Source organism: Scylla paramamosain, chromosome 35 (genome assembly GCF_035594125.1).
Source record: "Scylla paramamosain isolate STU-SP2022 chromosome 35, ASM3559412v1, whole genome shotgun sequence".
In the NCBI taxonomy this organism is placed as follows: domain Eukaryota; kingdom Metazoa; phylum Arthropoda; class Malacostraca; order Decapoda; family Portunidae; genus Scylla; species Scylla paramamosain.
Window position 1 is genome coordinate 9,207,084 of NC_087185.1, and position 23,581 is coordinate 9,230,664.

At 37.3% G+C, this 23,581-nt stretch overlaps 1 protein-coding gene across 4 annotated transcripts; it reads right to left on the bottom strand.

Annotated features, from left to right (window-relative positions):
- Positions 1-776: 776 nt before the first annotated feature.
- On the bottom strand, positions 777-21,564 carry LOC135090653 (mitochondrial amidoxime reducing component 2-like). 4 transcript variants are annotated; one of them, XM_063987604.1, is made up of 8 exons: positions 21,503-21,564; positions 19,114-19,254; positions 17,641-17,790; positions 16,021-16,197; positions 14,226-14,397; positions 12,745-12,950; positions 10,637-10,711; positions 777-1,336 (listed from the first exon to the last, which is right to left on the bottom strand). In XM_063987604.1, exons 1-8 carry the CDS (start codon positions 21,559-21,561, stop codon positions 1,201-1,203), a joined length of 1,116 nt encoding a protein of 371 aa, XP_063843674.1. In that variant the 5' UTR covers positions 21,562-21,564; the 3' UTR covers positions 777-1,200. The 4 variants fall into 4 exon arrangements, with proteins under 4 accessions (XP_063843674.1, XP_063843675.1, XP_063843676.1 ...); XM_063987605.1 differs by having other exon boundaries at positions 21,370-21,510; XM_063987606.1 differs by lacking the exon at positions 21,503-21,564 and adding an exon at positions 21,319-21,463.
- Between the last annotated feature and the right edge of the window lie 2,017 nt (positions 21,565-23,581).

The window sequence follows — 23,581 nt, forward strand, 5'->3', positions numbered from 1 at the left end:
TAGTTAGTGAGGCCATTCTAGCACATGATTTAATCTTTGATCTTTTGTTTTGTTAAATAGTAAGCTATTTTCTAAAGAGCAATAGTTTCTCAATAGCTTCAAGTTCTGTTGAATATATATGCAAGGTAAGAATGTTAAAAGATGGGCACAATTTCAGTTGTATGTAGGTGTGTCTTACCTTAAGGAATAATGGCATCATACTAAGGAATGCAGTGAATCTTGTGTGTGTTGCCAGGTTTGGTGAGTGATCAACCACGAGTTTGTTTTGGTGTATGCAATGCAAATGTTGTCACTTAAATTCTTCCTGACTGGTCTTATTTTATGTGAATTACTGGTAAGTATGACCTGTTACATATTGTTACCTTGCAAAAAAAAAGTTGTTTTTGTGGTGTAGAAGCGATTACTTCATTTTTATGTGCGATGTTTGGGATTTGATTAAAGGACCACTGTTGCCATAGACTTACCATTAGCCACTACCCCAAAACTGAATCTTGGTCTTACAAGTGTAGGCTCATTTTCTGAGAAAAAAAAAAAAAAAAAAAAAAAAAAAAAAAAAAAAAAAGGCACATCTTAAAAGCCATCAGACACAGTGTATATATATATATATATATATATATATATATATATATATATATATATATATATATATATATATATATATATATATATATATATATATATATATATATATATATCATTAATGTGGGCATATTGGATTTCTCTTGTAATTTTATATGCATGTGAGTTCTTATGATAGAACAAATAAAATAGAAATATTTTTATATGTTCCCATTTATATTTCCATAATAATATAGAATATAGTGTATATAACTCATAATACATTAATGTATAAATGTCTATACATTATTCCAATGCCTTATATGTATAGCTGCAAATCATAGTTGAAACTGCATGGTATACAGACATACTATTAAGTTTACTCAGCTGATCATGCAACTTTCTCATAAGTCAACAGTTGTAACATGATAAACAAATCCAAGAAAAACATCACTTTTGCACAAAGCTTGCTTTCTTAGAAGAAAGTAGAAATTGTATAAATATGGATATATCTTCTTAAAAAAAACATTTGTTATGCCACAGCATTATAATCTTGATATGACAAATATTAACAAAACAGAAAGATACCTTCATACCCTGTGTAGAATGATGAAGATACACAGATATGAATGAGCCTGATGGTTAGCCCTTAACATACTCAAAGGAACTTTTGGACCTTGTGATGTGAACTTCATCCCCTACACTCACCTCGCCAGCCAGATCAAGGCCGAGGTTGATGCCAAAAGATGGGCTGTCCATTCCTTTCTCACACCGATACCTGAGAGAGATATTAGACCCCAGAGCTCACATTAGCCAGGCAGAGAGGGAGAATGTATACAGTAAATAAGTAGAGAATAGAGTCAAGCCAAAGAATGGACTGTTCATTCCCTTCTCACATTGATACCTAAGAGATGTTAGAACCCAGAGCTCACATTAGTCAGGCAGAGAGGGAGAATATGTGAAAAATAGTGTCAATCAAATAAAACTGATTCATGTCTAATACAAAGAATAACAAGGGACCACATATCTCACAGAAAATTCATGGAATTAAATGTAATGAATTTAACTTCAGTGAAATGTGTCCAGGGAATTGCAGCTCATACCTTCAATCATACAGCCAGAAGAGAGAGAGAGAGAGAGAGAGAGAGAGAGAGAGAGAGAGAGAGAGAGAGAGAGAGAGAGAGAGAGAGAGAGAGAGAGAGAGAGAGAGAGAGAGAGAGAGAGAGAGAGAGAGAGAGAGAGAGAGAGAGAGAACAAAATTAATTAGTAAATTATCTAACACTTCCTGAACCTGTTCCTGTAACTTTGGTTTGTTCATCAGGGTAAGCTCCATAACACTTTGGTAAATAAATTAACCTACCATTACCAGAGATATCTGCTTTTGCAAGAGAGAAACTATTTGTGAGGTAAACTCTGGAATTTCCTGCCTGTTTCTGTATTTCCTCCTTCCTATGACTTGAACTCTTTCAAGAGGGAGATTTCAAGACACTTACGGCCATATTATCAAATTCCCCCTTCCCCGCCCCATCCCTATCCTCACCCACGGGGCTGGAGTATTTGAGAACAACCTCATCTCCTTCCCATGTCACTAGTTCACCACAGTAGCCAAGATTAATGTTAATGGCCCTTTCGAACCAATAATTCTGAGAAATGAGACAATGAATGCCTTCTTCACTTACATTTACACTAATATACATTATATCATGTAAAATAATGCATAAAGCTTGTGATCTACAAGTAAATAGCAAATTAAAAAAATCAGAGGTATGTTGGTGACCTTGAAGATCACTTGTGGGGCTCCCAGAGGCTGGCTAGGCCTAGTGGTATGAGTTGCCAGTTATGCCATGCTGGGTGATTTATGCATTTATATACACCACTGTCTAACACTTACCAATCACGCTCTCTATCATGCTTTGCCACACACACTGCTGGTGAGAGATACTCCCTTTTACTGGCAGTGTGTGTGTGTGTGTGTGTGTGTGTGTGTGTGTGTGTGTTTTTTTTTTTTTATGTAGGAAGGATACTGGCCAAGGGCAACAAAAATCTAATAAAAAAAATGCCCACTGAAATGCCAGTCCCTAAAAGGGTCAAAGCAGTGGTCAAAAATTGGTGGATAAGTGTCTTGTTCTTTGAGGAGCTGCACATCAATGTATGGTATGATCCCCACAGGGTCTCTCTCTCTCTCTCTCTCTCTCTCTCTCTCTCTCTCTCTCTCTCTCTCTCTCTCTCTCTCTCTCTCTCTCTTTCTCTCTCTCTCTAGGCAAGATCAAGATATGATCATGTTTATGTCTCTAGATGGGCATAGTGTGTGTATTAATTTACCTAGTTGTGCTTTATGGGAAAAGAGCTATGCTCGTGCTGTCCAATCTCCATATCTTTTAACATCCAACTTAGCCTTGAATCCATGTATACTTTCTGCATTTACTATCTCCTCATCCAGACTGTTCCATACATCAATACTTCTATATGGAAAACTATACTTTTTGACGTCTCTTCTACAAGCACTCCTCTTCAGCCTCTTTCCACGTCCTTTAGTGTTCCGTGTATCCCAGACCATTACGTCACTCCAGTCCACCTCCTCTACTCCCTCATATGCTTTATATATCGCAATCAAGTCTCCCCTTTCTCTTCTCTTTTCCAACATTGGTAGATGTATCCTTGCCAGTCTCTCTTCATATGACAATTCCCTGATACTTGGTACCACCTTCGTAGCTGCTCTCTGAACTCTCTCTCCAACTTCCTTATATCCTTTTCTTGTATGGCAACCACACTATTGCTGCACATTCTAGTCTAGGTCTTATTAGCAACACGATCATCTTCCTGACCATCTCTTCATCCATATATGCAAAGGCCTGCCTTATTCTTCTCAACAAGTTATAGGTTTCTCCTATAATTCTGCTAATATGTCTCTCCGGGGTCAGGTTCCAGTCACTGTAACACCGAGATCCTTTTCCTCTTCTACTCCACTCAACCTTACACCATTCAACACATAATTTCCTTTTACTCTTCTTGTACTTTTTCCAAATTCTATTACTTTACACTTCTTTAAATTAAATTCCATTTCCCATCTATAACTCCACTCTGATATCTTGTTCAGGTCTTCTTGTAATGTTCCACATCATCATTCGCAAAAAAGGCTCATGTAGCTGTTCACACTCTCCGTCATATCATTTATATAAACTGCAAACATGATTGGTGCAAGTACTGAGCTTTGGGGTACTCCACTTATGACTTCCCTTCATGATGATTTTTGATCTTTTACCACCCTTCTCATTTCTCTGTTTGTCAAGAAATTTTCCATCCATCTCAGCAAGCCCCCCCTCCCTTAACCCACCATTATGATTCAACTTCCACAACAATTTCCTATGTGGCACTTTATCAAAGGCCTTCTTCAGGTCTAAATAAACACAATCTGCCCATCCATCTTTTTCTTGCATTATATCCACCACTCTAAAATAAAAACTCAGTAAGTTTGTAACAGACGATCTCCCTCTCCTAAATCCACATTGTTGCTTTATTATCACTTCATTTCCTTCTAGGTACTGCAACCATTTATCCTTCACCAATCTTTCACACATTCTGCACACCACACTTGTTAGAGACACAGGTCTATAGTTTAAGGGCACTATGTTGGCTCTCCTCCATTCAATTGGGACTCTACTTTCAGTTAGGGAGCTCTCAACAATATTATGTATTACCCATGTCAAATGCTGACTGCACTCTTTTAGTATCTATCCTGACACTCCATCAGGTCCAGGGGCCTTCCTAACGTCTAGTCCCTCCATCTGTTTCTGGACATCCTTTTCAGTCACGTGGATTTCCCCCAGACCCATTTCCTCACTCATTTCACTCTGCCACACAAATGTTCTCTCTTTTGTGAATACTGACTGAAAGCTCCTATTCATTATCTCTGCTAATTCAGCCGGATCCTCACACATTTGACCATTCACCTTCAATCTGCTTATTCCTTCTCTATTTTTCATTTTGCTGTTCACATATCCGAAGAATAGTTTTGGTTCCTCTTTGCATTTGTCCATAACATCTTTCTCATAATTTTTCCTTTCTTCTCTAATAACCCTTACATATTCATTTCTTGTAGTTGTGTAGTTTTGCCATAGCTCCTGTGTATTTTTCCTCCGCCATCTATTCCATGCCGTTTCCCTCTCCTCCCTAGCTATTTCACATCTTCTATTATACCAGTCATTGTTATATCTTCTCATTGTCTCTACTTTCAGTACATATCTTTTAACTCCCTCTTCATAAATATTGATGAAAGCTTCCCACTTCTTTTGCACATTACTTGCTGTGATAAGTGTACTCCAGTCCACTTCACCAAAGTATCTAATTTGTTCAAAATTTGACTTACCATAATTAAATCTATCACTTTTATAATCTTCACATCTACTTTCCTCTCTTTTTTCTTTAATACAAAACCTTATCATGACATGGTCGCTTTTTCCAAGTGGACAATTATAGTTCATGTCTCCTATATCTGCTTCTTTTGATAATACCAAATCAAGTCTTGATGGCTCCTCTCCTCCTCTGTATCTAGTGTTTTCCTCAACCCACTGTCATAATATTGTTCATTGCTAGTTTCAGAGCCTCATCTCCCCATGAGTCTTCTCTTGTGTTCCACTCCTTCCAATTTATCTCTTTACAATTAAAATCTCCCATTATAACAATTTTGTTGTTTTCTTTAATTTTCTTTACAAGCCATTCTTTTGTCTCACTCAGCAACTGTCCATGCTCTTGTCTATTCCAGGCCTTTGTTTTTGGTGGGACATACACCACTGTGACATATCATCTTCTTCCATTTATTAGTTGTAAGTTTAGGCCTTCCACCAAGCCTTCTGCCTTTTCCACACTCTCCACCCTGATACCCTTTTTAACAAGCATCATCACTCCACCTCCTCCTTTTCCACATCTGTTTCTTATCCACATATTGTACTTTCTCCCTCCTAAATCTGGTGTCTCTGAATCTCTTAGTTTAGTTTCTACCATTGCCATGATGTCTTGTTTGCTTTTATAAATTCATTCACTTCATCCATCACTGAAAACTAAACCATCCACATTAGTGTATGCCACTGTCCATGTCCCTCCCTCTCTTACAGCTGTGCCTCTGCAGCCCTCACTCTTCACATGTACCACTTCCTCAACCTTAGGTCCATTACTCTCCAGAAACCAAGTTCCCTTTTCTCTTGTGTTCTCTGTTCGTTCCTTTCTTTTGCTTCACTTCTCAATTCATTAAGTTTCTTCCTTTCTTCCTCATTCATTTCTCTTCGGGTCCAGACTTGTTTAAAGTCGTTACTTTTGGCTAGCTTCCATGCATTTGCCAATGTTTCTTCAGCTGCTGTTTGGGATTTTAGTTTAATTTGCAACGATCCACTTTTTCCTTGATCGTATTTTCCATCTTCCAGCTTTGTATCGAGCTGTTTTTCTTTGTTCTGCTTCTCTTTTATACCAATTTTTTTTTATCTCACTTTCTTCCAGGCCAAAGATCATTACGCTCTTCTTTTTATCTAGTGTCTCTTACCAGGTTTTCCTTTTCCTTTATAACCTCTTTTGTCATGCCTTCTTTACTCCTCTGGTCCTTCACTACTTCTGTATAACTCACTTTTTTTCTCCAATTCCTTGTACCTCACTGAATGTTTCCCTTTGTGTCTCACAACACAAGGGGGCAGTCACAGCCTGCCCTCTAAAGACAACTCTCTTCCTCCTCACAAAACTACAAGCACCTAATAACACACACACCCTTCACCCAAAAATTTTAAAATCATCATGGCGACTCCTACACCAGCCTCGGAGTCCCCATCTGGGGAGGGGACCATAAATGTCCCCAGGTCAGACTGCCTTTCTGTCGACAACCCTAAGTGTCTTGACACCCCCATCAATTTTTTCTTCATTAACTTCTGCAACATTCGCGGTCTAAGATCTAATTTTCAATCTGTAGAACACCACCTCTCCTCTTCTAAACCTCATCTTCTTTTCCTCACTGAAACTCAGGTGTCTGAGGCAACTGACAGTAGCCCCTTTTCTGTTCCCTCCTACTTTCTCTATCCTCATTTTCGATCCAAAGCTGGATGCTGCGTTTATGTGTGCAATAACTTAACTTGCTCTCGTGCCCACGCTCTTGAATCTTCCAAGTTTTCCACCATCTGGCTACGACTACAGAGTCACTCTCATAATAAATTTATCTGTGCTGTATACTTCTCTCCTAACTCCTCTGACTATAAGAAATTCTTTGACTACTTAACTTCCAAAGTGGAGCACATTCTGACCCTGTTCCCTTTTGCAGAGATCTCCATTCTTGGAGACTTCAATGTTCACCACCAGCTTTGGCTTTCCTCTCCCTTCACTGACCATCCTGGTGAACTAGCCTACAACTTTGCTATCCTCCATGACCTAGAGCAATTGGTGCAACACCCTATTCGTATTCCTGACTGTCTTGGAGATATGCCCAACATTCTTGACCTTTTCCTGACCTCTAATCCTTCTGCTTATGCTGTCACCCTTTCTTCTCCGTTGGGCTCCTCCGATCACAATCTCATATCTTTATCTTGTCCTATCACTCCAATCCCTCCTCAGGATCCCCCTAAGCGAAGGTGCCTCTGGCGTTTTGCCTCTGCTAGTTGGGGGGACCTGAGGAGGTATTTTGCTGATTTTCCTTGGAATGACTACTGCTTCCGTGTCAGAGACCCGTCTTTGTGTGCTGAGTGCATAACAGAGGTGATAGTGTCTGGCATGGAGGCGTACATTCCTCACTCTTTTTCTCGTCCTAAACCTTCTAAACCTTGGTTTAACACAGCTTGTTCTCGTGCTATACATGATAGAGAGGTGGCCCACAAAAGGTACTTAAGCCTTCCATCACCAGAATCTCATGCACTTTATATTTCTGCCCGGAACCATGCCAAGTCTGTTCTCCAACTAGCCAAAAACTCCTTCATTAACAGAAAATGTCAAAACCTTTCAAGATCTAACTCCCCTCGTGATTTCTGGCATCTGGCCAAAAATACCTCCAATAACTTTGCTTCTTCTTCTTTCCCTCCTCTACTTCAACCAGATGGCACCATTGCTATCACATCTATTTCTAAAGCTGAACTCTTTAACTCAAACCTTTGCTAAAAACTCTACCTTGGACGATTCTGGGCTTGTTCCTCCCTCTTCTCCACCCTCTGACTACTTCATGCCACCTATTAAAATTCTTTGCAATGATGTTTTCCATGCCCTCGCTGGCCTAAACCCTCGGAAGGCTTATGGACCTGATAGGGTCCCTCCTATTGTTCTCCGAAACTGTGCCTCCGTGCTTGCACCTTGCCTAGTCAAACTCTTTCAGCTCTGTCTGTCAACATCTACCTTTCCTTCTTGCTGGAAGTTTGCCTACATTCAACCTGTTCCTAAAAAGGGTGACCGCTCTAATCCCTCAAACTACCGTCCTCTTGCTTTAATTTCCTGCTTATCTAAAGTTTTTGAATCTATCCTCAACAGGAAGATTCTTAAACATCTATCACTTCACAACCTTCTATCTGATTGCCAGTATGGGTTCTGTCAAGGCCGCTCTACTGGTGATCTTCTGGCTTTCCTTACTGAGTCTTGGTCATCCTCTTTTAGAGATTTTGGTGAAACTTTTGCTGTTGCCTTGGACATATCAAAAGCCTTTGATAGAGTCTGGCACAAAGCTTTGATTTCCAAACTACCCTCCTACGGTTTCTATCCTTCTCTCTGTAACTTCATCTCAAGTTTCCTTTCTGACCGTTCTATTGCTGCTGTGGTAGACGGTCACTGTTCTTCTCCTAAATCTATTAACAGTGGTGTTCCTCAGGGTTCTGTCCTGTCACCCACTCTCTTCTTATTATTCATTAATGATCTTCTAAACCAAACTTCTTGTCCTATCCACTCCTACGCTGATGATACCACCCTGCACTTTTCCACGTCTTTTCATAGACGTCCAACCCTTCAGGAGGTAAACATATCACACAGGGAAGCCACAGAACGCCTGACTTCTGATCTTTCTAAAATTTCTGATTGGGGCAGAGCAAACTTGGTATTGTTCAATGCCTCAAAAACTCAATTCCTCCATCTATCAACTCAACACAACCTTTCAGACAACTATCCCCTCTTCTTCAATGACACTCAACTGTCCCCCTCTTCTACACTGAACATCCTCGGTCTGTCCTTTACTTATAATCTGAACTGGAAACTTCACATCTCATCTCTAGCTAAAACAGCTTCTATGAAGTTAGGTGTTCTGAGACGTCTCCGCCAGTTTTTCTCACCCCCCAGCTGCTAACTCTGTACAAGGGCCTTATCCGTCCATGTATGGAGTATGCTTCACAAGTCTGGGGGGGGTTCCACTCATACTGCTCTTCTAGACATGGTGGAATCAAAAGCTTTTCGTCTCATCAACTCCTCTCCTCTAACTGACTGTCTTCAGCCTCTCTCTCACTGCCGCAATGTTGCAAATCTAGCTGTCTTCTACCGCTATTTTCATGGTAACTGCTCTTTTGATCTTGCTAACTGCATGCCTCCCCTCCTTCCGCGGCCTCGCTGCACAAGACTTTCTTCTTTCTCTCACCCCTATTCTGTCCACCTCTCTAATGCAAGAGTTAACCAGTATTCTCAATCATTCATCCCTTTCTCTGGTAAACTCTGGAACTCCCTGCCTGCTTCTGTATTTCCACCTTCCTACGACTTGAATTCCTTGAAGAGGGAGGTTTCAAGACACTTATCCACCAATTTTTGACCACTGCTTTGACCCTTTTATGGGACTGGCATTTCAGTGGGCATTTTTTTTAATTAGATTTTTGTTGCCCTTGGCCATTATCCTTCCTACATAAAAAAAAAAAAAAAAAAAAAAAAAAAAAAAAAAAAAAAAAAAAAAAAAAAAAAAAACTTATTTATGGATGTTTCTGCCATTTCTTTAACTTGTTCTTGGCTTTCCTTAATTTTCTTATGTTTTTGTCTTGGACTTCAATCTTTTTCATCCTTTACTCCAGCACATTCATTTGTATTTCTCTAGCCTTCATCGTTCTATCCATCATTCCCATTTTCATTTCCAGCATTCTAATTTGGTTTTCCTTATCATGTATCTCTTTCTGCAGCACTTTCTCTTCATTTTCTATTTCCTTCCTTAGTGTATTGTTTTCTTGTTCCAACCTCCCATTTCTTACTTCTAGGTCTCTTACCTTCTCCCATATCTCTTCAACCTTCACCTCCAGCATTGTTAATTTCCTTGCATTCAGTTTCTCCTGCAACTGGCCATCATCCTCTGCAAATCCACTAAAATGCAAGACTCCTCTTCCTGTGGGTGTCCTACTGGCAGCCATGATCAGCTGTCCGATGTAAATAAACCTTTCGGCTCGTGTGTGTGTGTGTGTGTGTGTGTAGTATCAAAGGAAATGCAAACCATTCTCTCTCTCTCTCTCTCTCTCTCTCTCTGGCAACTCATACCGGCAGTGAGAGGCTGCACCACTGTGGGTAACGTTTACAATCGCATGGGTACACCAACGTCTCCAGAAACATTACAAACATATCCATTTAAGCAAAGTCTGAAATATTACATCATTCATAAATTATTTTCATGTTTATAGATGTATTACCTTCTATAAAAACAAATCAATAAGTGTATTGTTTTCAAAAATATATGAAGAGAAGGTGAAAGTGTCTTGTCTCTCACCCCCACCAAGTCAACACTTTTCTACCCCATCCTGCCCATTCCTGCATTTCTAAACACACCTGTAGGGATGGAGGAGGCTAATAATACCACAAATGGCCATGGCAAGGGGAAGGAGACAGGAAAGAGAAGGGGGAATTCAATAACAAGGGTCTTATCCTTTAAATTCTGATGACTGTTTTTGACTTTGTTTTGGGACCATCACCTCAGTTGGTCTTTTTTCTTATAGTTTTGTTGCCCTTGGCTGGTGCCCTTCAAAAAAAAAAAAAAAAAAAAAAAAAAAAAAAAAAAAAAAATCTGGCTCATGTCATAAAGAGAAAAACTGCAATTACCCAAGCTATTAGTAAGACCTAGTACTATACACAGTGTAACACATAATATCATTCAACAAACAAATTAAACACCTACGTCTTGAGAGTGCACAGTGGCTCCATGTCAGGATTTTTCTTGCCAGTCTCAGCACTAATTGTGGTAAAAATACACCTGCAAACACATCAAGTTATCTCTGAGAAATGTTCAACATCTTGGTTGAAATTACAAGTAGATGCTTTAGTCTTTTCAATGACCAACATCTACACTAATTCATCAATGTGGTGAAAACACATACAGAGGGTATTCGAGTTGTGAGGGAGATATGTTCTGAAAGACTGCTTGTAATTCATTTTGATTGCAACTCATTATATTTTTTCAGTACCATTATTAAAAAATATATATGAATAAATAAATAAATATATATATATATATATATATATATATATATATATATATATATATATATATATATATATATATATATATATATATATATATATATATATAAATTGTATGTTGCCCTAACAATGTCATGCTGAAACAGAGCCTGTCCTAACACTAGCAGAGGTGCAATGATCTGGTCCCATATTCTCCATATAAATATGCAATGTGTCATAGCTAAGACAGATGTATATCATAACTTAGAACATCTATCATACGTTGTTTGTCATAAGTCTATCAGGTCTTGCCATATGTAGTGCTTACTTATTTTGACAAAAAGGATAAAATAGTGATTCATTCCTTGAAATATTATGTTAATGCAATACTGTTGAAGTGTCTCAGTGTAAACAACCATTTGAGTTATTCTACAATGATGAGAAATAGAATGCAAGAAAACCTTCAAAATAGGATATTTTTTTTTGAATGCATGACTTCTATTTAGTAAAATACAACTCCACTGTACATGACTAGAACTGAGTCACCGCAGATGCACATGAGAACAATATCTGGAAGTTTATACAGCATAATGAAAACTAAAAGAAAAAATTCCTCACTTTTACAATACTGATAAGATTATACTTACTACATGACTGTGCTGGAGGTTACAATTTTCCACTTCCTCAGCCCTCTCCACACCCAGATAGCTCCTACTCCCAGAAGACTAACAGGATGGAGACAGAGTCCCCCTTTCCTTTCTAATTGTGTAAGGAGCATTTATATGTAGTCAAAAGTTATTCTGATTAATTCTGTATCACTAGGAATATTCAGAATATCCCTCTTGGATAGAATACTCCTTCCTTGGAGATGTTGTCATTGTGGACCGGCCATCTTGGTTAACCCACAACAAAATTTTAACTTATAGTTGGCAAAGGAAATGGCAGAGAACATTTTTACTTTGCGAGAAAATTGCTTGTATCTCTGAATGCTTGTAATTCACTACCTAGTAATTTGGATACCCACAGTACACAGTACACAGTAGATTGCTTGTATCTCTGAATGCTTGTAACTCACTACCTAGTAACTTGGACACCCACAGTACACAGTTGGCCACATACAGGGAGGTCCCATTATACGAGAAACCGATGATATGAGATGTGTAAATTAGGGACTACTTTCTTTATAATAGCAAATAGGCCAAATTCAATGATATAGCCTTCAGTCCAAAGAGAGTAAAATTTCAAAGTTTAAAATGTGCACCTTGCTGCACCCTCCTGCTAACACATCCCGGCTGTACGGTGATGCATGACAATTCAGATGTGCAGAGACAAGTCTGTGAACACTGGAAGAAAACTGCGCACCTTGTTCCCTTGTCCTACCTACCATACATTCTCCTACCATTAACTACACATTGGTGAGTGTTATGCACATTTTATATGTTAAATTAATAAGAAACCACATTCTTTGTATAATGTTCTCTCGTTCAGGTTGCTTTATTGACAGTTCTGTAACATAGACATGTTTCTTGTGTTTGGTATCATGTTTTAGCTTGAAAACTTACCTTTGACAAGGGTCACGGAACCTAACTCCCTTTTACCCATTAGTTATGTGTTTTGTTATAAAACAATTTGCTATACAAGCATTTCAAATGGAACCTAAGTGCTTGTATCACCAGGACCTCACTGTAGTATGATTAACATCTAAAGATTAATTTTCTTCTCTAATTTCTGTTTTTCTTGAGACTTCTGCCACATACCTTTCAAAACAAGATGGATGACACTGCTAACATTGGAGGAAAATTCAGCAGCTTCAAAAATATTGCATACCTTGAACATGGCACAGTATTTCTGAAGATAGTATTGCCAATCTTGACGTACTGCCACTCATCCTCATCATAAGGTTTCTTGGTTCCCTCTATCAGAATGTTTGGCCGGAAATCCTCAGCTGCAATCTTGGAACTCACTCTGGTTTGAAGATCTGCTATGCTCTCTGCAGTCATGAGCATATACCCACCAAAATCTGCATACAAGGACTGCAAGGAAATGGTTTCCAAATTAAGACTGGCTTGAATGTGATGAAAAGTATGATATAAGTTAGCTGCAAAGACAGTTCAAGTAATATTTCAAGTTAAGACAATAAAAAATGGGAGAACAGGAGACTGTATGTGAACATGACTCCAACAATTAAGTGAAATTTATCATCATGCAGTAAGAAGAAAAGAACAAAAATAATATATAGTTAAAGACAACCAATTTACTTTAAGGTCAAGAAAATAAAGCATGGTAACATAAGGGATTAAAGGCGAATGTCCAATTTTACAAACATTCCTTTGTATAAAGCAAAGATAAAGAAACATAAAAATAATATAAATAAATCTATCTATATATCTACATATCAAGCTGGCAATCACATGCAGGGTGGCCTAAACACACACACACACACACACACACACACACACACACACACACACACACACACACACACACACACACACACACACACACACACACACACACACACAGCTACCTACAGGCTGTACATGCTGCGCAGACTCAAGTCACTGGAGACGCCGACAGATAAGTTAAGGGGGGTGTACCTCACTTTCATCCTCCCCAAACTCATGTACGCCTCCCCAGCATGGTCCTCCTCCCTCACACACACTCAACAGCTACAGCTAGAGAGTGTGTAGAAAAGGGCGTGCAGGGTCATCCTTGGCCCTGCCTACACCACTTATGAAGAAGCCCTGACCACCCTGAGTCTGTCCAGACTATCCACCATGCACCAAGAGGCTCTGGAGAAGTTTGGAAGGGGACTACTGCATCATCCACGTCTCAGACACATGCTGCTGCCTGACGCGACTCACCTGGTCCGTGCCACCAGACACCACAACAAGATAACGCCCCTAAAGGCGCCGCGCATGGTACAGACTCAGCACGAATCCCACCATGGTGTGAGCTATCAATCAACAGTCCCTTCTAGATTAGACTTATCTTTAGGATTAATGTTAAGTATTTCCCCACTCCCTCTGTACATTTTCAGTTTGTTAACTGCCTAAATAATAAACCGTTTATTATCATTATTATCATTACACACACACACACACACACACACACACACACACCATACATCACCATACAGCCGGGATGTGTTAGTGGGAGGGTGCAGGAAGGCATGCATTTTAAACTTTGAAATCTTACTTGCCTTGGACACACACAGATACATCATCCACACTTTTAGGTAAATAAATATTTAAACTATTTCTTTAGATTAATGATGAAGCATAAAGCCACCATGATTTTGTCCTCACATGATCATCATCCCTCAGAAGAGGACACCGAGACCCCAGAGGATGGTTGGACACACGGCTGGCAGGCAGGTCAGCATGATAAAGCAGCTTGCATTTGCGATGTAAAACCTTTTGAAGCCACAAGGAGACATCCCTCCCACAATCCAAGCCATAAGTATCCTCACCCCAGATGCTGCATAAGGTTTGAGATATCATTAAAGTGGCTAAATTACTGTGTCCTACAAGTCTGAATTCTTAAAGGTAATGGAATAAGTACAGTGAAACCCCAGTTTGGTGCAGTTCAGTTATCACCAGTTCACTTTTTCCTAGTTTTTCACTGGAACCTAATTATTTTTACAATGTGGAAAATCCCACTTTATCGCAGAAAAATCAGCTATTATAATTGATAAAATGCATGCTAAATTATGGTGCGGGTTGAGGAAATACCCAGACGATGGTTTAGGTGCACTTGTATATTTGGCAACACTGCCTACTGATAAGGTGGTGGCCAGGTAGAGGCAATGGCACAGTTCACAACAACCTGTCACTGTCAACAGTCAGTTGTTGGCAAGGAGAGTGGGCACCAGCTCGTGTTGGTTGGTCAGCCATGCAAGCAGTAATTTTCGTTGCCACTCTCACATTGCTTGAGGGCTGGTGCACTTATGTTGGCGGCAATTTGGCGTGTGAGTGCGAGTGCTGTACATTGCTATTACTGTTGGGTGGTTATTGGGTTGGATGATTGTGCAGAAGCAAGTTTTGTCACCAGTCGAGGTGTAAGGGTTGTTATCTTCGTCGTGGTGTTTTGGTGTGTTATGTACGAGTAAGTGTTGTACAAACATTTTGGTTATTGTTGGGTTGGTGGTGGTGGTTGGTGTGTTGTGCACACAATGCGTGTTCCTAATTCGCCAAGCTGGCAGTTAATTATCATTACAGCCATGAGGTGAGTGGTTCAATTAGCAGCTGTTTTTTTTTTTTTTTTTTCTGAATCACAGTCAACATATTGTGGATTTCAGTACTTTGCAGATGCCTTTGGAACATAACCCTGTGACGAACTGGGGGTTCACTGTATATCCCTTGATGGAAAGGGAAGAATTTAAGCTTTAAATAAGAAAGATGGAAGTGAGTGATTTGAAAGGCCAGTGATGAAAAGTAACCACACATGCAAGCTTCCTGGTCACCAATGCTTTCCTTTGTCACTCATCACTGACTGAGTGGATAATTACTGTAAGATACCAATTAATGAATATAAGTACATTTTCTATAAACAGTGCAAGCATGAAAGCAAAAAGGGGATATAAAAAAAAGACAGATCTTTGCAAGGAAAGAAAGTAACGTGATCAGCAGAGGTGATATAAGCAGTAAAACTCTACATGGATGGCTTGGCATGTTTAGTGAGAGAGAGAGAGAGAGAGAGAGAGAGAGAGAGAGAGAGAGAGAGAGAGAGAGAGAGAGAGAGAGAGAGAGAGAGAGAGAGAGAGAGAGAGAGAGAGAGAGAGAGAGAGAGAGAGAGAGAGAGAGAGAGAGAGAGAGAGAGAGCACAGTCTGTAGAATGGTGATAGTAAGAAACACTATCTTGAGATAAAGAAAAAAAAGGATTGAATAAATGCTAGAATAGTAAAACCTAACCTTCCATAAAATTAAAGGATTGAATATTACAGTACCCAAGAAATACAGCAAGACAGTATTAAGTGACACTGATACAAAGAGAGAGAGAGAGAAAGACAAAGTAGAATTAGTTAATAAGGCTTGCTGCAGTACTTGTCTATCTCTTTGGCCTATAGTCTGGGGGAGATATGATTCATTACTGGTTACCCACTTTGTTTTGAGACACATGTAATTTTTCTCTACTTCTTTGGTGTCCACATGTAGTGCCTCCATCCCAGGAAAAGTAAGAGTCAATGTACTGTCTTCAAAGGTAGCCTGTATCAGCACAGTTGAAGGCACCATACGCCCAGTAATCATTGTTCCCTTCTCAGTGGTGATTATAAATGATCTGGAAATGAAAGACAATACAAATCTCTTTCTTGAATATAATGACTGCTTATGATATGATGGAAGTTAAAAAAGAATATGAATCTCTTTCTAGAGAGAAATGGAAAAGAGACATATACAAAACTTTTATTACTTCTTAGACATAAAATATGACATAAAAACGTTCATATGTCCTAGTATATGTAGCAGGGTTGGGAAAAAATCATGATTTAAAAATAAATAAATAAATAAATAAATAAATAAATAAATAAATAAATAAACAAAAAAATAAATACAAATAAATAAATAAATAAATAAATAAATAAATAAAATAAATATATTTATTTGGTTTAAATAAGATATTTTTATGAAAATCTATATTCTTTTTTTATTTAAATGATTTTTTGCAGTAATCCTTGTTTGTTTGCAATGATTATTTGTTTCAGTCTTATGAGGCCATATTCTTATATCAAACTTGGCCAATGTTAAGTGAAATCATAGTTTAATATACATTACCCAACATGAGTTTTTCACATAGAAACTATAAGTAGGACTAAGTTTAATTAGATCTGTTATGTTAAAGTAACTAACTTCCTTTGCATTAAAAAAAAAAAGAATTAAGCTCATTAAACTTCATAATTACATTTATTGTTATTATCAACAAAAGACCCTACTTTTTTTTCATGTATCTGAATATTTTTCTTGTAAGAGATGGCAATGATTCACTGGTGCCTGACTTGCTGCAGGACCAGTACAAGATCAGTACACTCAGTACAGGACAAATAGACTTGATACTTTTCCTGTACAACTGCTTCACATGTTCTTCTTTCTTCCGTGTGTGTGTGTGTGTGTGTGTGTGTGTCTATATATATATATATATATATATATATATATATATATATATATATATATATATATATATATATATATATATATATATATATATATATATATATATATATATATATATATATATATATATTTTTTTTTTTTAAATCATTAAATAATTTACTCTCAATATAACACTTAAATTATATTTAATATAACATATTTAATTTTTATTTAAATCATTACTTTATATTTTCAATATAACACTTTAATAATTTTCAATCAGTATAACTAATTTTGATTTAAATCACGATTTTTCTTCTCTCAATATAATACTTAAATAATTTTTTATACAGTATATTTAATTTTGATTTAAATCATAATTTCTTTACCCTCAATATAACACTTAAATAATTTTTAATACAGTATATTTGATTTTGATTTAAATCATATTTTTTTACTCTGATTTAAATTTATTTAAATTACTTGATTTATAACCCTGAATTATGTAGGTCAATTTTTTCACTAACATTAGAAGATTAAGAAGTGTAAAAGAAAGGTTCACACATTTTTTTCTCCAGTATTAATTACTATTCTTCTTCAAAGCACTGGAATATATTAAGACAACTTCATGTACCTGTCCCTTGCTGCTTTATAGACCAGTCCCCTGAATTCAGCACTTGCAGAGTCAACAGAAAGTCCTTTGCATGACTTGACTGGATAGACAAACACCTTCGTCACTTTACCCACACACTCCCACTTCATCTGCTTCAACTGCTCCAAGTCCCTGGGAACAAATATTTGAGTTATAATGATTTTCTTTCTTTTGTATTAGATTCTTCTATTTTATATTCTTATTTAATTTTCTAAATACCAATCCAAGTTTTAGAAAATCTTAGTTGTAGATAATAATAATGATAATAAAAAAATAAAAAAAATCTTGCTTACAAATAGTTTTATATTTCTATTCAAATTGTTTGATTAATCTATGGTACACAAGTAAAAAAATATGCTTAAACACAACTGATTGAATGCAACAATCTAATACTATGTTCATTTTTTAAAAGTATTGCCCTGACATTTACTTTAATTTTCATGAGACAACATCAAAACCCGAAATTTAACCTTTAATATTTTAGAGATCTCTTTGATAGACACGACTCATATATTCTAAGATATGGTCTTAGGTCTCACTTTATGTTGTATTTTGAACCCATGCATCATTTTGGGAATTATTTTTTTTAGAGTTAATCAAATTTTTCCCTTATTTCTGCTATACAAGGGCCTCCTCTGGCTTTAAAAATAATTCTACTGTTATGCAGTCAGCGTCATACATGATTAGAACTCCTGCCAATGTGAACATCACTTTGCACAAACTGGCAACTCGCTCCTTCTTGGTCCAAAAAAATCTACTGGGAGAATGACTACATGGCAACTTAAGGTTAGCCTCTCATATGTTTTTGAAAGCATAGAATAACAGATTCAGTGTCTGACATATCAACATAAGGAAGAGTTATCTTTTGTGACCGTTCTTCGCTTTGGGTAACAAAACAGCTGTTTGTTTTAAGCAAAGCATTCTACCGAAGTGATGTGTGATGCCTGGAATATATACGGAGCATGATTACATAGTGCGAGTATTAGTTTCACTAGAATGGTGAAAACAAATATAAAAAAAATAATCTGTATAACTATTGGCAGTGAAAAGACTGCAAGTGTGCTGGTGAATAAATAGCGAAAAGACTGCAAGTGTGCTGGTGAATAAATAGCATGATGTGAGATGTGAGGATATGCCTGGAATACATATATAGAGGTGGCCTGCCCCCCACCATTTATTTATTTATTTATTTATTTATCTATTTTATTTGTTTTTATAGCTGTAAGCTGAGGATATAGCTTCACCTGTCTCTTGATACCATGTAAGGTGTTGTCACACATTTTGGGGTAGCTCATCACCATGTTTGTGGTAAGGCACATCCTTGCATCCCTCATCTCTCCATTTCTTCTTGAATGAATGAATGAATGACAACTGTATTGTGTTTTTTTATACTCAAGGGGAATCAGCACACTACCCAAATTCATCTGTCATACAGGAGAAAAAGGAAAAACTTACTGAATTCGAGGAATCATCTTTCTAGTTCTTTTTTTCTTTGAAGAAGTCCATGTTTGCCATAGTACATAGATGCCAAGTGAAGTCCCAAGTACAAGGAGGGTAACTGCTGTCAGATTTCTTGATAATTCCATATCACAATGTCTGGAAAAGAGAAAGACATCTGAACCTGCTTTTTTTTAATGTCAAGCAAACTCAGATGTTGAAACAATACAGTCCCAAGAGTATGGTTATGATGTGTAGAAAAATTAATTAAAATACAGAAAATCAAGAAAATACAACAAAACACTAAAAGAGAAAAGAAAGGTACAGTAAATGTGAGTGCATAAATAAACAGCATCCTTTAGGTAGTAAATCCTTCCCTAAATCACCTTGTACAGATTCCAGTACTTTGATACCTGAACTAAGTTGGCAAATTTAGAAACAACAGCAATATGAAACTCTAAAAGCAATTTGTTATTGTGTTTTTGAAGCTTAGGACAGAATCCCTGACCAGAAGATTTTTCAAATACCCAAACTGTTTGGCTGTTAGGAGATTGCTGGGTGGTAAATAGAGAAAATTACCTGGCTCAAGCAAGGCATGGCAAGTGGTAGATCTGACTGTCCTAACTAAAGCCTGAGAGAGATTGCTGAGATGAGAAAGTTATTGTTAATTCAAAGCATCAAAATCTATGAAGATAAAATATTTTTCTAGAAATTTGAAAGATGGCATCTGAAAATTTACCTAAAATATGTTATAATGTAAAATGATTATGTAAGTACAACAGTGGCACCATTACATTGCTCCATTAATGTTTCCAATGACTCCTTACTTTGCTGGTGAAGACTGATATGGATATAGTTTGCTTACTGTTGTGTATGTCTAAAAAAGTTTTAGACAGTGCCCTCCTATTGTTAATTCACAAATTCACATTAAAAACTGAGGTGCCTCCCAGAGCCCAAGTCCACAAATTGTGTGTACAGTACGGCTTCTTTCACACAGTGAGCCCCGGAACACTTCCTATGCACCTCGGGAAGTAGTTTTTATATGTGAGTGAAATATATAAAAGTTGTTTTTTTGTCCAAACATAAGCTCAGCTTGTTTGTTGTATCAAAACTATTGAACAATAAGCATTTTATTTTGAACACTTTATTATGAGGCACGTTTTATTTGCAAGATATACAAAAGACACTACAAGGATATTATTCCGTGCTATCCCGTCAGGGAGGATGTTATGGCACCATGCCAGTTTGACTCCAACTGTCAGCATGGAAAGTTTGTGATCAACATTTCTTGTTATGTCTTTGAACATGGCAGCTTTCATTTTCACAACCTTGAAGTCTGGCACTAATTCATTGTACTTTACTAGCATTTCTTCTTCTGGTAAGATTCAAATTAAGACAACCGTAAGATTATGTTAGATCGGTGTTTTTAGGGAGATGTCCAGGTTAGGTTAGGTGATGATTGATGAGGTAATGCTAGATTAGGTTATATCAAGTAGTGTGAGATGAGGTTAGGTAATGCTAGGTTAGGTTAGGTACTGCTTGATTAGGTTAGGTAATGCTAGGTTAGGTTAGATTAAGTTAGGCTAGAAATTTCCCCATTTGTCAAAAAATAGCATCTTAGATTTTTTCATGAATGTCCAAAATATGGCTTCCCCACCATAAAATCTTGCTTTCTGCATCCCCCCAGAAAAAAAAATAAAAAAATAAAATCCCCATAGGTTCCCCAAGCTTGCTGGTTATTTACAATAACAAGAGTTATTGTAAATTTTTACCCATTACTCTTCCACACTCGCAGCTGGTGAATGCTTTATTTATAGTTGCATGCATTAAAACCATGTCATTTCATCATTACCAAGACATATAAATGAATAAATGACTTGTGACGCATCGTGTCTGCTTCAGTTTGTTTAGGTACATCTTTTCTGGTGATGAAACATGAAAAATCGTTACATAATTAAGGTTAATCTACAGTAGCTTCAATAAACTTGGCAGTTTATACATGTAGTTTCACCAGTGTAAGCTTTTTGTAACAGTGGTTAACACATCCATGTCACATTACCATGGCCATCTTTAATCACTGTGACCACCTAACATGTCTAAACCTCACTATAATTCTGTCATTACAATAAATACCCTCTTATGTAACGGCAGCAAACCACCCCATCATTTTCACCTTACAAGATATAACCATAACTAAGCACTGATAACTACTGATATAACCACCATTTATCTCTGCTGGCTGCCTTCCCAGAAAGGAACGTGTAGAATCCTTACTTCCCAGGGTGTGAGAGTAATCTTTTTAAGCGTTGATGTTAGTAAATCCGACTCCAGGCCCCACGTCATATCTCCTGTTGCTGACTGCAAATGCGTTTTTAAAACTCGGGAAGAATTCAGTGTTGCCAGATACCTCTGAGGAGAATCTGCTACAAGTGACGCTAAAACTGGCAAGAAATCGGCTAAACACATGTAAATGGCTAAGAAAACAGCTATCTTTTTTTTTTTTTTCGTGCATCCATATATATATATATATATATATATATATATATATATATATATATATATATATATATATATATATATATATATATATATATATATATATATATATATATATATATATATATATATATATATATATATATATATATATATATATATATATATATATATATATATATATATATATATATATATATATATATATATATATATATTCTAAAGGATTGTTTCGGATAGAGATCTTAATCATTATAATTATGCGATGTACTCTTTTCTTCCCTTTTAGTTACTTATCTTGAAAGATAACAATGAGCACTTCATCCTCTTCATCGTCTTTTTCCTCTGCAGACGACGTTGAAGGTTTATCTACTGCAGTTGTCCTTGAATGTGAATACTTTTGACTTGAGGCTACAAGATCCAGGACTTCTTTTTGGTAGGTTATAATTATGATATACATGTTTCTGACATCCGCTTCAACCCATAGCGTACATGGAGCAATGCATTAATGGTGTCTGTTTACATTTTTATTCCTCAACTTGCTTTTTATGAGGTTTATTTGAATGAAAACTCTTTCAGTTTCTGCATTTGAGTGTGGCAAATTTAGAATTGTTAGAGCAACAAATGACAGTCATGGTAAGTGTTTTGGGTTGAAGCATCATTGTAACCGCTAACCTCGGCTAAGCCTCGGCTAACCTCGGCTCAAAATTTTACAATGTATTTTATTTCACACCATTTTACGAGGGTTATATTTGACCACTGGAGTTCAATTTTTATAATATTCTCTGCACTAACATTTAATAATTCAAGAAAGGGTACAATGGAGTCTTTTACCACACGCAGAGTATTTCCAACATTGAACAGTGACATGGTTCTCAACACTCGCACATTGTCTGGGAGCCTTTGGCGAAGTTCTTTGATAAGAGTTGACATAAAATATAAACAATATGCCCGTAAGTTTCCCCCTAGATTCGCAGACACATGCTTGGGTAGGTCTGATAACAGTTTCTCAGTTTCGTACCCAAGATACACTTTGGGGAACACATACTTGTCCAGGTTGCAGGTGAAGGGATCTTTGTGATGCAGGTTAGATGGCAGTATCACTCTGTTTACTAGAGTTTCAATCAGCAGTGTCAAATCATCTAATAATTTTGAGGGGTCGCGGTTGTTAGATTCAAATCAGGGCCGGATTTACATGTTGCGGGGTCCCGGGCCCTGAAACTATGCCGGGCCCCTGTCAGATTCACACCCCACTAGCATTTAGTGAATTTGTCATATACTAATAATCATGTCCAACTACTCACTAGATGTAACGTAGGAAAATTAGGAAACCAAATTTTATAATGCATGTAATAATACAGTCTTTTATTTAAGAGAAGTTATTTACCCAAAGTACTACATCACAATGTGTAAGAGCGGCACTGAGAAAATCAACAAAATCCTCTTTTTTTTTTTATGTAGGAGGGACACTGGCCAAGGGCCAGTGTCCAATAAAAAGAAAAAAAGAAAAAGCCCACTGAGATGCCAGTCCCACAAAAGGGTCCAAAGCGAGAGTAAAAAAAAAAAAAAAAAGGAAGGATAAATGTCTTGCAACCTCCCACTTGAAGGAATTCAAGTCATAGGAAGGTGGATATACAGAAGCAGACAGGGAGTTCCAAAGTTTACCAGAGAAAGGAATGAATGCCTGAGAATACTGGTTAACTCTTGCATTAGAGAGGTGGACAGAATAGGGGTGAGAGAAAGAAGAAAGTCTTGTGCAGCGAGGCCGCGGGAGGAGGGAAGGTATGCAGTTAGCAAGATCAGAAGAGCAGTTAGCATGAAAATAGCGGCAGAAGACAGCTAGAGATGCAACATTGCGGCGATGAAAGAGAGGTTGAAGGCAGTCAACTAGAGAAGAGGAGTTGATGAGACGAAAAGCTTTTGATTCCACCCTGTCTAGAAGAGCGGCATAAGTGGAACTCCCCAAATATGTGAAGCATACTCCATACAT

Coding starts and splice junctions, on each gene's coding strand:
- LOC135090653 (XM_063987604.1), bottom strand. CDS start 21,561: ATGTGTTTAGCCGATTTCTTGCCAGTTTTAGCGTCACTTGTAGCAGAT. Junction 14,398..16,020: donor TACATGTGTCTCAAAACAAA/GTGGGTAACCAG, acceptor AACCTTATGCAG/CATCTGGGGTGAGGATACTT. Junction 12,951..14,225: donor TTCTGAGGGATGATGATCAT/GTGAGGACAAAA, acceptor ATTTCCTTGCAG/TCCTTGTATGCAGATTTTGG.